At 39.7% G+C, this 15,343-nt stretch overlaps 2 protein-coding genes across 8 annotated transcripts in view; both read right to left on the bottom strand.

Moving 5' to 3' along the window:
• depdc5 (DEP domain containing 5, GATOR1 subcomplex subunit) overlaps positions 1 to 6,107 on the bottom strand; it is a 31,886-nt gene extending 25,779 nt beyond the window's left edge. For 3 of the 6 annotated variants that reach the window (XM_053644739.1, XM_053644742.1, XM_053644743.1), the window contains exons 1-9: positions 5,938 to 6,107; positions 5,271 to 5,434; positions 4,757 to 4,844; positions 4,408 to 4,454; positions 3,182 to 3,267; positions 2,423 to 2,506; positions 2,100 to 2,149; positions 1,928 to 1,997; positions 1,346 to 1,424 (exon numbers count right to left, since the gene is read on the bottom strand). In XM_053644739.1, coding sequence (XP_053500714.1) covers positions 1,346 to 1,424; positions 1,928 to 1,997; positions 2,100 to 2,149; positions 2,423 to 2,506; positions 3,182 to 3,267; positions 4,408 to 4,454; positions 4,757 to 4,844; positions 5,271 to 5,337 — 571 coding nt within the window. In that variant the 5' untranslated portion in view covers positions 5,338 to 5,434; positions 5,938 to 6,107. The remainder of the gene's footprint in view (positions 1 to 1,345; positions 1,425 to 1,927; positions 1,998 to 2,099; positions 2,150 to 2,422; positions 2,507 to 3,181; positions 3,268 to 4,407; positions 4,455 to 4,756; positions 4,845 to 5,270; positions 5,435 to 5,937) is intronic. The other 3 variants (XM_053644744.1, XM_053644741.1, XM_053644740.1) reach the window with 2 other exon arrangements.
• Positions 6,108 to 6,555: 448 nt separating this feature from the next.
• Positions 6,556 to 15,088, bottom strand: rab36 (RAB36, member RAS oncogene family). Of its 2 annotated transcripts, none has more exons than XM_053644746.1 (11): positions 14,861 to 15,088; positions 13,389 to 13,484; positions 12,972 to 13,063; positions 12,706 to 12,771; positions 12,491 to 12,592; positions 11,029 to 11,093; positions 10,863 to 10,914; positions 9,212 to 9,293; positions 8,655 to 8,745; positions 8,283 to 8,399; positions 6,556 to 7,019 (listed from the first exon to the last, which is right to left on the bottom strand). In XM_053644746.1, exons 2-11 carry the CDS (start codon positions 13,440 to 13,442, stop codon positions 6,961 to 6,963), a joined length of 780 nt encoding a protein of 259 aa, XP_053500721.1. In that variant the 5' UTR covers positions 13,443 to 13,484; positions 14,861 to 15,088; the 3' UTR covers positions 6,556 to 6,960. The 2 variants fall into 2 exon arrangements, with proteins under 2 accessions (XP_053500721.1, XP_053500720.1); XM_053644745.1 differs by having other exon boundaries at positions 12,706 to 12,780; positions 14,861 to 15,083.
• Positions 15,089 to 15,343: the final 255 nt, after the last annotated feature.

Raw genomic sequence — 15,343 nt, 5'->3', positions numbered from 1 at the left:
AAGTGCAGAATGATGTCATCGTGACTATTGCTCCGTATCGGTGGTAGAGAGAGACCGTACCTTTTTCAATGCATATACAGTATCGTCTAAATACAAGGTTGTGTCATTGTTTTGCCGCACACTAGCTTATAGATAACCTTAACGCTAACATGTTCATACTAAAAGCCATTAAACCTCCATTTTGATTTCATGGGGACTTTAAAGCCCATATACAGATTCAAACAGTGGACCCGAGTAGTCACGTTTTCTCTTATGTTACACATCTGGCTGTTATTAGTCGTAGCAATCATGAACGTTTATGTACGTAATTTTGAATATGATAAAACACCTGTCAGGATCGCTCATGTCAGCTTAGCTAGCTGGGAAAATACTGTTTACAAACTTGATTTCAAGGTGTGTGAGTTAATGTTATTTACATGCCACTTAAAGCGCACCTATTATGGTTTTGAAACGTGTCTAATTTTGTTTTAAAGGTCTCATCCGATAGATTTACACGCATCCGAGGTCAAAAAACACTTTAACGTGCTCATAATTTAAACTGCAGCATTATCTTTTTCCAGCCAGTATCAAAAACGACTCGTTAAATGATTCGTTCTAAAGGATTCGTTCTGAAGGATTCGTTCCTAAAGGATTCGTTCCTAAAGGATTCGTTCTAAACTCCTCCTTTCAGAGAGAATACTCTGCTCTGATTGGTCAGATGTCCCAGTCTGTCGTGATCGGTCTATCGCTGTCAGCGAGCATCCGATGAAGACCAGAGGCGGGGCTTTTTGTTACAAACCTACGTAGGTTAGTACATGAAGTAAGTCTGGAATCACTAACGACTCGTTTCAGTCGTTCAGAATCGCTTCCTTCTTTTGGGAGTCGATAACTCCCAAAAGTTTGTCGTGCGCTTCGATTTATTATTTTTTTCAAAACTCTGCAGACGTCTTTACATTCACAAACAGCTCTATAACACGCTACATGAAAGGTCATATCCCAAAAAAAACATAACAGGTGCACGTTAACGTACGTGAAACATTTTACATACAAAGATTGCTTTAAAAATGTATCTGCTGTACTTGTTTTGAGCTTTAAAAAAAAAACCCAGAACCTTATATTTTTTTTCAATACATTGATTAAAATGATTTCCTACTTCTCCCTACATACAATTCCATATAAGGATGTAAAGACACGCCCACATTCTCATCGATGGTCTTACAGCATGCCTACGTTGAGCTGCTCTCGTTCGCTTTCCTGAACTCTTAGTCGATGAGGTTTTCTGCTATTCTACTCCAGAAGCCCTTCGCCCTTCCTACGCCGATCGGAGACACACTCCCGAACGATAACAGAGAGGAGACCGAGTTACCGTAGATGTCGAAGTCCCACATCTCACAGCTCATCTGGATGAAGATGTACACCATGGCCGAGCTGGACCGAAACACCACCTAGAGCACAGACGTTCACGATGGATTAACAACGCGAGCAGCAACTTCCGCCTGGTCACAGATACGTTTCATCATTTCTGGAAACATTTCAGTTACGTATATATCGGTGTATTGTATTTGCCCCTGATTTGTAAAAAAAAAAACGCTATTTATGTTCTTTCGACAGTATGCGAATTGCTGCGTTTCTTCAATATTAGTATTGCGGTTCTCCTGCACGTTCTTCACTGTTTCCCAGCATCCTCTGCGTATCTGAGATTGTTCTCCAACTACATGAAGTCGAGATCCATCTTTTCACACCGAGGACGACCGAGGGACTCGTACACGACTATTAGAAAAGGTGCACACGTTCGCCGACGCTCGAGAAGAGCCGGAAGGGGGTGTACACTTTTGAACGGGATGATCGGGGTCAATCATGTCTTCTGGGAAACGTGTAAATATCGTCTGTAGCTTCTGAAGGGTGGTGCTGTACGGTGGGCTTTAAAGCGTGCGGAGAGGAGCCTCACCCTCGTGTCCTCGCTGATGTAACCACAAGTGACCTTCTCGCCTTTCACCCACAGCTCACTCGCCTGAGCCCTGGAGTGTAGAACACACACACACACACACACACACACACATGAAGATGGAGAGACCAAGAAATAAAGACAAGGAGACGACAAAAACCTGTCCGTGACTGACCTGATCCCTGCAAACTCCACTTTCTGGGTCACGTACGCACACGTGCTCACCTGCGGGAGAACGGCACCGAGATACAACACTGAAAGAGTCGTTCCACAAACAATTCACACGCTTAAATACCTAGCTTTTACAACAACAACAACAAAAAAAATCCACTCAGCTACAGGAAGTGAATCAAAAAAATGTCATGTGTCTTGGGTTGCAGGATTTCTTTCTTTCTTTCTTTCTTTCTTTCTTTCTTTTTGTGGATGTGAGAGGAAATCTTGTTTTCTACGATGACGTATGGACGAATAGTTGAGGATTACGAGTGACGAATGACTCACCAGACTCTTCTTGAGTCTCCACATGTCCCCTCGGCCGATGTACTGGTCTTTGAAGGTGAGCTCCACCAGATCCAGTGTCACGACCTGTCTCACACACACACTCATTTACACTACCGGTCCAAAGTTTAGACACATTCATTCTTTATTATTATTTTATTCCTCCACATTTTAGAATAATAATAATAAAGTCATCAAAACTCTGGAGGAACACAAATGGAACTATGGGAATTATGTTGTGATTAAAAAATCCAAAATAAATCAAAATAATTTAGTATTTCAGCATCTTCAAAGTGGACGCCCTTTTCGCCGAGAATTTCCAGAAATGTATTCTTGGCGTTTTCTCACGGGATTTCTTGAGGAATTTCCCTGAGATGATTTTTAATCAGTATTAAAGGAGTTCACACCGACGCCGGACTCTTATCGGCTGCACACTGTCGTATTCCAGATACTAATTGGTAAGAAGGTGCGGATTAATGTTCTAGAACAGCAGCTCTGACAGCAACTAAATGATATGAACTGGATTAGAGGAAGCGATCACAAGCCGACTAGTGGTCCCAATCTTCTGTTAGCTGCTCGCTAAATCAGCCTTGTAGCTAACTTCAAACACATCTTGGTTTAGGATCTACATTAGAAGTAGGGAAAATGTGCGATTGTTTTATCTTAAATTTAAAAAAAAAAAAAAAAAAAAAAGTTTAAAAAAAAAAAAAAAAAGAAGGAAAATAATGGTCTCCGGTGAAGGTGAATGTGAAGTCTGAGCACCTTGGGATCCACGATGTTAATAATGACATCCTGATATGCACGAAGCTTGAAGGCCTGAGCGACGGTCTGGTCCACACTGATCGTCTCTATTTAAAAAGAAAAAATTAAAAATTACACAGAGACACACAGAGAGACACACAGAGAGAGACACAGAGAGAGAGACACAGAGAGAGAGACACAGAGAGAGACAGAGAGAGACACAGACAGAGACAGACACAGAGACACAGAGAGAGACACAGAGAGAGACACAGACAGAGACAGACACAGAGACACAGAGAGAGACACAGAGAGAGACACAGACAGAGACACAGACAGAGACACAGACAGAGACACAGACAGAGACACAGACACAGAGAGAGACACAGAGAGAGACACAGAGACAGAGAGAGACACAGACAGAGACACGGAGACACACAGAGAGACACAGAGACACAGACAGAGACACAGACAGAGACACAGACAGAGACACAGACAGAGACACAGACACACAGCGAGACACACACAGAGAGACACACACAGAGAGACACACACAGAGAGACACACACAGAGACACACACAGAGACACACACACAGAGACACACACACAGAGACACACACAGAGACACACACAGAGACACACACAGAGACACACACAGAGACACACACAGAGACACACACAGAGACACAATCCCTCCTTCGGCTCGGTCAGGAAGTGGTGGTGAATTTTCTATAACAGCAGCTCTGACAGTCACAGGTTTATATATTAAAGCGCTCTAACGGTATGTTAAAAATACCTTATCGTTTCTATAGCGACGGGTCATTCTGAGAGATTTGCACGATAGAAAAATCGTCCGCGCTGTGCAAATGAAGTAAATACTAAACTGCTGTTAATGCTCAACAACTTATGAACATAAAGAAATATGCATTCGTTATGAACGGGTAGAGATCGGAAATTACCACAAACAACAACAACAACATTTTGCCAAAAGTTAAATAAAGTGAGAACAACGTTACCGTTAAAAATTACATTTACAGAATTTCTGAGAAAGCGCATCCCTGAGAAAGCGCATCCATCCCTGCGAAAGCGCATCCTTCCCTGCGAAAGCGCATCCTTCCCTGCGAAAGCGCATCCATCCCTGAGAAAGCGCATCCTTCCCTGCGAAAGCGTATCCTTCCCTGCGAAAGCGCATCCCTGACTGTATGTAAAGCTGTTCGTTTCAGTGAAACAGTCAGTCACGAGTTCGTACCTTTCTGCAGGTCTTCTTTCAGGCTTTTCACCTGGAGCAGGAGCGGACTAGAGAGAAAACGGAACAGAGAAATCAGAATTATTCGCTCATCAGGACAAACTGTAGTTTCCAGATGACTAGATCACATAATTTCTTCTTCCTCTAGGAGGCGCTGAGACTTACACACACCACATACACATGCAGAATTCTTTACGAGGACGGACTTCGAACGTCAATGTAACAAGCTCCAAGTGGTTTTTTTATTTATTTATTTATTTTTAAGAGTAATCCATTGTAATATTGTCAATATTTCACGTCCCACAACTTCGGAAGGTCCGAAACGTCCCGTTTCTCTCTCTCTCGCTCTCACCTGTACTCATCATTGGGGTGTGCGATCTCCACGATGTCCCCCAGTTTAACCTGAGGAAACACCTTCGGGTTCATCATCAGCTCGTCATCTGAAAGAGGAGAGGCGTGATAAAACACACTCGATTTCCTGATCAACCAGGAGTTTGTCTGATCGTCTATGTAAACAATCGGTTATGCGAGAACTTGATATTTAGGACAGGGTATGTGGAGGTGGAACGCTCATTTGGTGGTCGTCATTTAAAACAACAAAGAAGAGGAAATGCGTGTTATGACATCATCATGACATCCGAGGAAATTCATTTACTTCATATGATGACTTTCGATTAAGGCTGAGAGATGCGCAGTACACACGGATTTCCGGATAAACGACGATTCTTCAACATCTACATGGATTTCATTTGAGTGTAAAGTGGGCGGGGCTAGCCTAAACATCACCCTGATACCAATCACAAGGCAGACGCGCACGGACGTCTCGTGAGCGTGACGTACATACAGAGCATAGCGCAGGAACTCACCGCTTCCTCCGAAGCCCTTCTTATGGACTACCAGTTTGTAGGTTTTGGTTTTGGTAGCGATGGTCATTTTATCTGCAGCATTCACACACTCCGACACCACAGAACAAACATCAATCACCGCTGAGCTCCGGGTCCAGGTCAGAGTCCAGGTCCGAGTCTGACTTCTTTAATATAAACACACACACACACATTATATATATACACACACACACATATATATATATATATATATATATATATATATATATATATATATATATATATATGTGTGTGTGTGTGTATTAATATATATGTATATACGTATTAATATATATGTATATACATATACACACACACATACATATACATATACATATATATATATATATATATATATATATATATTCATCATTTTATTACTTTAATACTAAAACTATCAGGAGTACACTATGAACGTTAAAACATATGACATGACAGCTGCAAGGCTATAACACATCTAAGGCTGAATTACAAATAACTCCGTGCTGAGTCTGTAGTGCACTACATGGAGTACACGAGCCCACTATGACAGACCCTAAGTAGTGTACTTGGAAATAAAGTATTAAGCCGTTTGTAGCTCGGCCCAATACAGCTAACACTCCTTCGTTTGAAAATCGACTACTCTTTTTAAAAACCGCAAAAAACTCACCACACACTTTATCTAAACGACGTGCACTCTTTATATCGTCTTTACATAGCAACATTAGCTTCTCAGTTCCGCCATTTTACAGTTTTTAAAGCTTCTCTTGTCCACTTGCTACTTCCCATAATAACAAACAGCGCTCTTCCTCTTGGTTGCGTTAACGCTCGAGTGTAAAAGTGCAGCAGCGCCATCTAACGGCCAGGAGCAGAACAGCAGCTTTCACGGTCTATAGCTGTTTAGACATTCGGATTTGTTCTTGGAAATTGTCACAAAAATAAATTTAAATACCTTTTAAACGCTTTAGCATTTTAATTATCTCACAATAATAACTGAAAAAAGTTATGATTCTAAATAATTATGAAAGTTACTGAGCTGTATATATTCAGTAGTATTTGTTTTCAGGTTAAGTTCCTTTTTCATTTTTATTTTACGGAAGAGACATATTTATTCTTTACTTCACTGTTGTTCTAAAAAGAGTAGATGAGTATGAACGTTTCTTTAACCCATGCTAGACCAGAAAAATGATGTGTTTATTTAATTATTTTATATATGTATGTATGTAATTGTTTAACACCTCATTATAATTGTCTAATGTTTGAAAGGAAAGAGAAAACACACACTGCATGAGAAACGGCACTTCATTTAATGTTGTAAAAAAATTATTGGTAAAATCATAAAATAATGCAAATTGGTGTTAATAATGTGTTAATAACAGCTGCTCGGTTACAGCCATCGATGCTGATTAAATACTGAATAACATTTCTGTTCTGTTAAAGAGGCAGGCAGGTTTACTCTCCTCTGCTCAAATATTGTGTATTTGATGTTTATTTTATTTCTATAACGGCAGTGGTTACGCTAGCACAATACTGAGAGTATAAACACCATGATGAAGCTCGAGCAGTAAAAGTCCCGGGACGAAACATGATACCGAATGCACGACTGTGAGTTTCTGATTTTTCCCCTCTTAAGTTCTCGGGCTACTGCGTCTGAGGTCTTCAGCGTGATTTAGTGCAGAGCGTCTCCGACAGATCAGCAGCAGTTCTTCCTCCCCGCCTTCACCTCAGCAGACGCCTGAGTTTTATCCACTTCTGCAAAAATAAACACCACCACATCAACTTCCTGCTTTACTGTGATGCATTATTGTTATTAACTCTCCTCAGGGGCTCGAGATAACAAAACAGACCACGTACGTGAAAAGACAGCTTTTAAATCATGGCCTGATTGGGGGGGGGGGGGGGGTAAATAAATAAAATAGAAAACAAACAAAGAAAACTAAACAAACAACTTAACAAAAAACAAAGAAAATAAACAAAGAAAACAGCAAAAAACAAAGCAACAAAAAATAAAACAAAAAGTATAAAACTAAATAACAGACATACTAAACTAAACAAAAAACAAACAAAACAACCAAACAAATAAAACAACAAAACAAACAAAGCGAAACTAGACAAACAAAAATGACTAAGAAAACAACAGAAAATTAATAAAACAACAAAAAACAACACTAAACAAACAACTTAACAAAAAACAAAGAAAATAATCAGCAAAAACAAAACAAACAACAAAAAATAAAAATGAATAAAACAAACACAAAACAAAGAAAACTAAACAGACAACTTAACAAAAAACAAAGAAAAGAAACAAATAAAACAGCAAAAACAAAACTAATGCCAAAAAAACAAAAAAAAAGAATCAAACAAAATAACAAAGATACTAAACTAAATAAATAGCTAAACAAAAAACAAATAAAACAAAAAATAAACAAATCAAACAAGAAAACAAGCAAACCAAAACTAAACAAACAAAAAGAACTAAGAAAACAACAAAAACAAAGCCAACAAAACAACACCTAACAAACGAAAGCGACAACAGCGACCGTCAGCGACTGGATGTGGGCGTGTCCGGCGACGCGACAAAGTTGAGAAAAGCTTAACTTTATGCAAATTTCGAGCAACTTGGTGCAGCGACTCCCAATGGGAGTGAAGACAGCAGAGCGCATGTGATCCGCCATGCCGCCTGCGAGCCCGAATTGTTTGGTGGACGCAGACGGTCCGGCGCCCGAGCTCACACTCCTCTCATCTCACAGGATATGATGCGTGTACACACTGGCGAATTTTACATACAGACGCTGGTTTGTTCTCAAAAGCGGAATGCTGGTTGTGCCACCCACCGATACACGTTACCATGGAAACCAGTAACAGGAACGCCTACTGGCGACTTCATAATAAAGCGACTGGCGACTTGCAGCGATAAAATCGGTGTTTGTGTGAACATACCTTCACACACACACACACACACACACACACACACACACACACACCATCACGTAAAGGAAGTAAACAGACGCTTACTGAGAACGTCTCCGTCTCCGATCCGCGCCGTGCTGTACCCGAGCTCCGTGTCCTTCAGGACGGAGTCTTCGAAAGCCAGAGCGGCCACACGGAAGAAGAACTGCTGCACGTTTTCTCCTGTCTCACACACACACACACACACACACACACAGAATAGTATCAGCACATCACCATCATCATCCATACAGCTGAGCGTGAACACAGAGCAAAGACAAACCCTTACTACTCAGTACTGTACCACAGGGTCATGTCGTGTATGTGTTACACATATCAAGACATCAACCATGGCTCACGATTCATTAGGATGAGGAATATGGCGCTCTGTTATCCGTAGCGCGTCTCTCGTGACCGTGAGCACGGTGTGTACTTTACCTGTTTTGGACGAGACGGACCAGAACTCCGCGTTCATCTCCGCCGCCATCTTTACTGCGTCTCTCTCCGTCCTCTGGCATTCCTCTGCAGACTAATTAACAAAACACACACTAATGGAAGCATCTGGAAACTGCATGAAGTTATCATGATGATTCTGTCCCTTTTTTAGTTATTATGCTGCGCAATGTGCTGGGGGATTACTGCGCTGTCGAATTCTTCATTCCGATTGGTCAGAAGGCGTTGATTCATTTTCTAGAACAGCAGCTGTGACAATAGTTCAGCTACAAATCACAGGTTTACATTCATATGAATGCGTTTGTTCGAATACGTCGTCGTTTCTATAGTAACGGCTCGGTCACGGGGATTTGTATGGTTGAAACGTAAACATTTTTGTAACCGTGGATATGGTGAAGTTTATTCCTTACAATATTATTACTAATCTATAAATAAATAAAAGCGTTACAGTGTGTGTGTGTGTGTGTGTGTGTGTGTGTGTGTCATGGCTGTTGGTTTGCCTCTGGGTGTGAGAGAATGATGGAGATGAGGTAAGTTCTCACCAGCAGATCTTTTTTGGTTCCGACCAAGAAAATGAAGCAGGAGTTTGGTTCGTTTTCATTCAGAGCCTCCATCAGCCACTGCCTGAGAGAAAAACTTTACACGTTAGAGAAACAAAGACCCGCACATATTTATATACTGTACGTCAGTGGTTCCTCTCCGCAGTGACGAGGAGCTTCTAGGGCTCATGTTTAATGACCACGCTCGCTGATACTGCTCCGTGTGCTCAGCTTTGACGCCATCACACTCACGCCATCATTTACCAGCAGCAAAAAAAAATGACATTTCCACCTATTTTTGGAGGTTCAGAATGGAAGTTGTTTTTGGTGTCACACTGCACACTAGTAGTTAACTGCTCATATGAAAGTATATTTCGTTGATCACCTAGCCGAAGACAAATCGACGACAAGAAAATGCCGGTTCTTTTGGTTTCGCGCGTGTTTATTTCTTCAAAGTAAATGCCGATGTCAGTCAAATTCCTACTTACAGAGATGCAACAAGTGCTTCAAGGAGATCTCTCTAACCAATGAAACACAGGTTAAAAAAAAAAATAAAAAAAGTCAAATGGCACAAAATCTCTAAGAATAGCAGAAAGTCTCTAAACACTGTCACAAAACCTCTACAAAGCTCTACAAATGGCACAAAACCTCTCAAAACTGGCACAACACCTCTGAAAATAGCAGAAAACCTCTCAAAACTGGCACAACGCCTCTAAAAATGGCACAACGCCTCTAGAAATGGCACAAAGCCTCTAAAAACTGGCACAACACCTCTAGAAATGGCACAAAGCCTCTAAAACTGGCACACCTCCTCTAAAAATGGCACAAAGCCTCTAAAAACTGGCACAACACCTCTAGAAATGGCGCAAAGCCTCTAATAACTGGCACAACACCTCTAAAAATGGCACAAAGCCTCTAAAACTGGCACAACACCTCTAAAAATAGCAGAAAGCCTCTAAAAGCTGGCACAACACCTCTAAAAATGGCGCAAAGCCTCTAAAAACTGGCACATCTCTAAAAATGGCGCAAAGCCTCTAAAAACTGGCACAACACCTCTAAAAATGGCGCAAAGCCTCTAAAAACTGGCACAACACCTCTAAAAATGGCGCAAAGCCTCTAAAAATGGCGCAAAGCCTCTAAAAATGGCACAACACCTCTAAAAATGGCGCAAAGCCTCTAAAAACTGGCACAACACCTCTAAAAATGGCGCAAAGCCTCTAAAAATGGCGCAAAGCCTCTAAAAATGGCACAACACCTCTAAAAATGGTGCAAAGCCTCTAAAAACTGGCACAACATCTCTAAAAATGGCGCAAAGCCTCTAAAAACTGGCACAACACCTCTAAAAATGGCGCAAAGCCTCTAAAAATGGCGCAAAGCCTCTAAAAACTGGCACAACACCTCTAAAAATGGCACAAAGTCTCTAAAAACTGGCACAAAGCCTCTAAAAACTGGCACACCACCTCTAAAAATGGCACAAAGCCACTAAAAACTGGCATGAAACCTCTAAAAATAGCAGAAGGCCTCTAACATTGGCACAAAGACTCTGAAAATGGCACAAAACCATTAAAACTGGTACAGAACCACTGGAAATGGCACAAAACCTTCATAAATTTGACCCAGACACAAGTAAACCAAGTAACAATATCTAACTTACTTGGTGTGTTCCAGTGTTAGAATGTCTGTCATGTCGAATACCGTGACGATCACTGTGAAGAAAAAACCAAAACCGCACAGAAATGATGTTCATTATGTTGAGCTGTCGAGTGTGTGTTCTGTGGCGTGTTGAATGAAGGTGTATGAGTGTTGAACGAGGACCGTACCCTGAGCTCCTCGGTAATACGCTGAAGCAATGCATTTAAACTTCTCCTGGCCTGCAGTGTCCCAGCTACGAGGTGAAGAAAGCATACACACGACTGGGTTTATTAAAATAAACAAGTCAGAGCAAATAAACACAAATCTGCCACAAAACCTTTTCTCCCTTACACTCTCTGTATCTCTTAAACCTTCAACGTTTCCAAATCTGCTTCATTTTCTCATCTTTCAGACTGGAAAGATTTGCACAAACTGGTGTAAATGTAATAACTGGCGACGATGACCCTTTTAACCTCATCAAGAAATCCAGTTATGAATATGCAAATTGAACACGCCCCTAACCCTACATACTCCACCTCCTTCTCCTGGCAAACTGTTGCTTCATGGCCTGTATTTACCCTTAACAACAAAAACAAAGAAAACAAACAAATAAAACAGCAAAAACAAAACAAACAACAAAAAAATTCAACTAAAAAGTATAAAACAAAATAACAAACATACTGAACTAAACAAAAAAACAACAAAAAATCTAAACAAACAAAACAACAAAACAAACCAATCAAAACTAAACAAACAACTTAACAAAAAAAACGAAAACAAACAAATAAACCAGAAAAAACAAAACAGCAAAAAAATTAAACTAAAAAGTATAAAAGAAAATAACAAACATACTAAACATAAAACAAACAAAACAAAACAACCAAAACTAAACAATCAACTTAACAAAAAAACAAAAACAAACAAATAAAACAGCAAAAACAAAACAAACAACAAAAAAATAAAACTAAAAAGTATCAAACAAAATAACAAACATACTAAACTAAACAAAAAACAAACAAAACAACTAAACAAACCAACCAAAACTAAACAAACAACTTAACAAAAAAAACAAAGAAAATAAACAAATAAAACAGCTAAAACAAAACAAACAAGAAAAAAGTAAAACGAGCAAAAAAAATTTATTAATAAAAACAAAACAGAGAAAAGTAAACAGACAACTTAACAAAGAAAACAAGAAAATAAACAAATAAAACAGCAAAAAACAAAACAAATAACAAAACAATAATAAAACAAACAACACTAAACATACAACTTAACAAAAACAACAGCAAAAACAAAACAAATGCCGAAAAAGAATAAAACTAAATAAACATACTAAACTAAACAAATAACTAACAAAAAAAACCTTAAACAAATAAAACATCAAAATAAACAAACCATAACTAAACAAACGAAAAGAACTAATAATAATAATAATCACAGATCTTCACTGTGGTCTCAGCCGTTTGGGTAGACTCCACTGTATTGATATTTCATTATCATTTTAAAAAACGATTCGGCGTGTCCAAACTTCAGCCCAAGACTTGTTTTTAGAGAGATTTAATCCAGTTCTACGAGGATCAATCACAGAATAACTCTTCTTTAATAGACTTCACATGTGAAAAGTTGTGATGAAGAAGCAGCACTCACATCTGAAGGGAGAACGGAAGCCCCGAGAGCTCAAATCTCTCGATTTCAAAGTCGACCCCGATGGTGGCCTTGTAGTCGCGATCAAAAGCATCTTTACAGAACCTAGAGCACAAGACCGTCTCGATTAAACGCTCTCGAGTGACAAATAAGCCTCACGGGTCACGGGCAATTCCGTTCCCACATCATTACGCTTGTCAGGCTTCGGGTTCACGTACCTGTTGATTAAGCAGGTCTTCCCTACGTTCAGGTCTCCAACAACGACGGCTTTCGACATCTTCAATCTGTCCAGACTGAAAGAGTTCGAGTATTTGTGCGTGGAAATGCTGTCATAGGTTTAAGACAAGACTGAGACCGGGTCTCGAGCGCTACTCGAACACTACTGATACACTATGTGCAATAACAGTGAGGTAGTTGGACTAGAAGTCACGCAGGAAGTGATGCGCACGTCTGCAGCTGCATAATGAAAGGTGGCGGCTCTCACCTCTGCTGCCTGGTGGCTCGGTCTTTAAAAGCTAGCTTGGCTTTAGCGTTCCAGTCCTGCTTCATCTGCAAACACGCTTGTGGATTATAACACTGCAACACACACACGCAAAGAAATTCAAACTCAAACTTTAGCGTCATTATAAACGTGTTGGGTTTTTTTTAAATGTTGAGCACTCACTTTACATATGAGCTGTTACTATAGAAACAATAACGCATTAATTGCTTGTTAGGGAAAATTCATTAATTAACGCCTGACTCCTGACCAATCAGATTTGAGAATTCAGCAGCACTCTGGAATAATCCATTTTCACGATGATTGAACACTACCCGATCTCCGGGGTGACGAAATGTGGGATGATTATACACTAACGCGTGCTGAGATTGAGTGCCGGTGAATCAGACTCTGATTCTTTACCTTGGGAAAGGTGGATATGATCCTGTTCTTGCTGACAGGAAAAGCGAACTGCATTCTGCCGCCGCACAGCAGAGTTCACAGCGACTCGACGCTCGCCTGCAGAGCAAACGCGGGACACATTCATGGCAGTATTTACGCAGTACGCCAACCAACGATAAAGCGTCATCCTTCCCGTCACAAAAACTCAGTGTTGCATAAAGGCCTGTCGTGGTTTAAGATAACGATATTACAAGACTGGAAATGTTCATTCAGCACAACAGTGTGTTTCTTTGCCTTCTCAGCGGTTTGCTAGGAGACTAAAAGCACCTCTGGCACCTCTGGAAAGCGTAAACTAATTGGCTCTTACATGCTTTATGAAGAAGTGTAAAATGTAAGCTGGGTGACGACAAAACCACGAAGCTCTCCTTGGTTATACATCACACAGCCTGCTGGAGGACCACTTTTTTTTTTTTTAGTATTTTTTATTAAAGCCTAATTGTTTGGGAAATGAACAGATTAAATTCAAAATCTTATTAACCTAAAAACAGCTAATGGATATTTTAATGTTTATATCGTATTTAAAAAGTTTCAGGTCTTTCAGCACACTGCAACTGGGATGTGTTCTGTGGGTGGACAATGTGTGGTTCTAACTAATTAATAACTAAGTAACTAACTAAGTAGATATCTAACTAAGTAACTAACTAAGTAAACAACTAACTAGCTAACTAACTAAGTAACCAAGTAAACAAGTAACTAATTAGCTAAGTAACTAAACAACTAACTAACCAACTAACTGATTAATTAACCAACTGACTAACCAACTACATAAATAAAAAATAACCAACTGACAAACTATCTAACTAAACAACTATCTAATTAACTAATTATGTAACTAACTGAACAACTAACTAACTAGATAACTAACTAAACAACTGACTATGTAACTAACTAGTTATACAACTATGTAATTAACCAATTATCCAACTAACTAGATAAACAACTAACTATCTAACTAACTAACTAAACAATTAACTAATTAATAAAACTTACTAGCCAGCTAACTATCTAACTAACTAAAAAACTATCTGACTAACTCAATAATTAATATATAATAATTAATAATAATAATAGATAGATAGATAGATAGATAGATAGATAGATAGATAGATAGATAAGATTATTTTATGTACATATTTGTGCCTAATATTAGACTAGTTGCATTACTGTCCCTAGCTGTAAAAGTTTGTGAACCCCTGCCATAGAACCTGTGGATTGAGGACATCTTTTAAGACCAATAAATATCATATTTAAATATTTCCTCCTGAGGTTTCATTTGAATTTTTGAACAAGTTTATTAAGAAAATCCAACATTAAGGTGAATCATCAGCGTCTGCGCCCTTTACCTGCCGAACATATTACACATTCCCACGCAATAAATCCTCTTCCCTTTAACACTTCAGACATTTTACAGCCAGACAACGCTTTCTACTCACCGAGCCTGATGTTTGTTGTGTGTTTATTTGGTTAATTTTCAATCAGAAACGCAGCCTCGGTCCAGGCGAGTCCTCTCGCTTATCCGCTCTGTGCATCAGTCAACCCAAATCTCCACGGTAACAGCTCCGCCCGAGACCGAGAAACCACGTGACTCACCTTCCCTGATAACCGAGCTGGAGAAGTCACGTGACTGAACGCGAAATCCCGCGATACCTTGAGAGAACTTCGAAGCATAAATGCTGAAGCGTTCGAAATGTTCTGTACTGCGGTGTAGATGCAGTGGGTTAAACTAGGATTATATAATTTATATAAAGAAGCGAGTTCCGGCTCGACAGTACGTTTTAATTAATGACCAAGCTCTTAACATTTAGCAGTTTCGAAATATCGCGAGAGTTCGCCATGAACTGTAAGGATCTCTGGTGGTTGCTATGACGATGCAGAATGAATGGCTTTACCTGTCACTACGTGACACTTCGTTACTC

Source organism: Ictalurus furcatus, chromosome 16 (assembly GCF_023375685.1).
Source record: "Ictalurus furcatus strain D&B chromosome 16, Billie_1.0, whole genome shotgun sequence".
NCBI lineage: Eukaryota > Metazoa > Chordata > Actinopteri > Siluriformes > Ictaluridae > Ictalurus > Ictalurus furcatus.
This window is presented reverse-complemented; position numbering and strand designations above follow the sequence as displayed.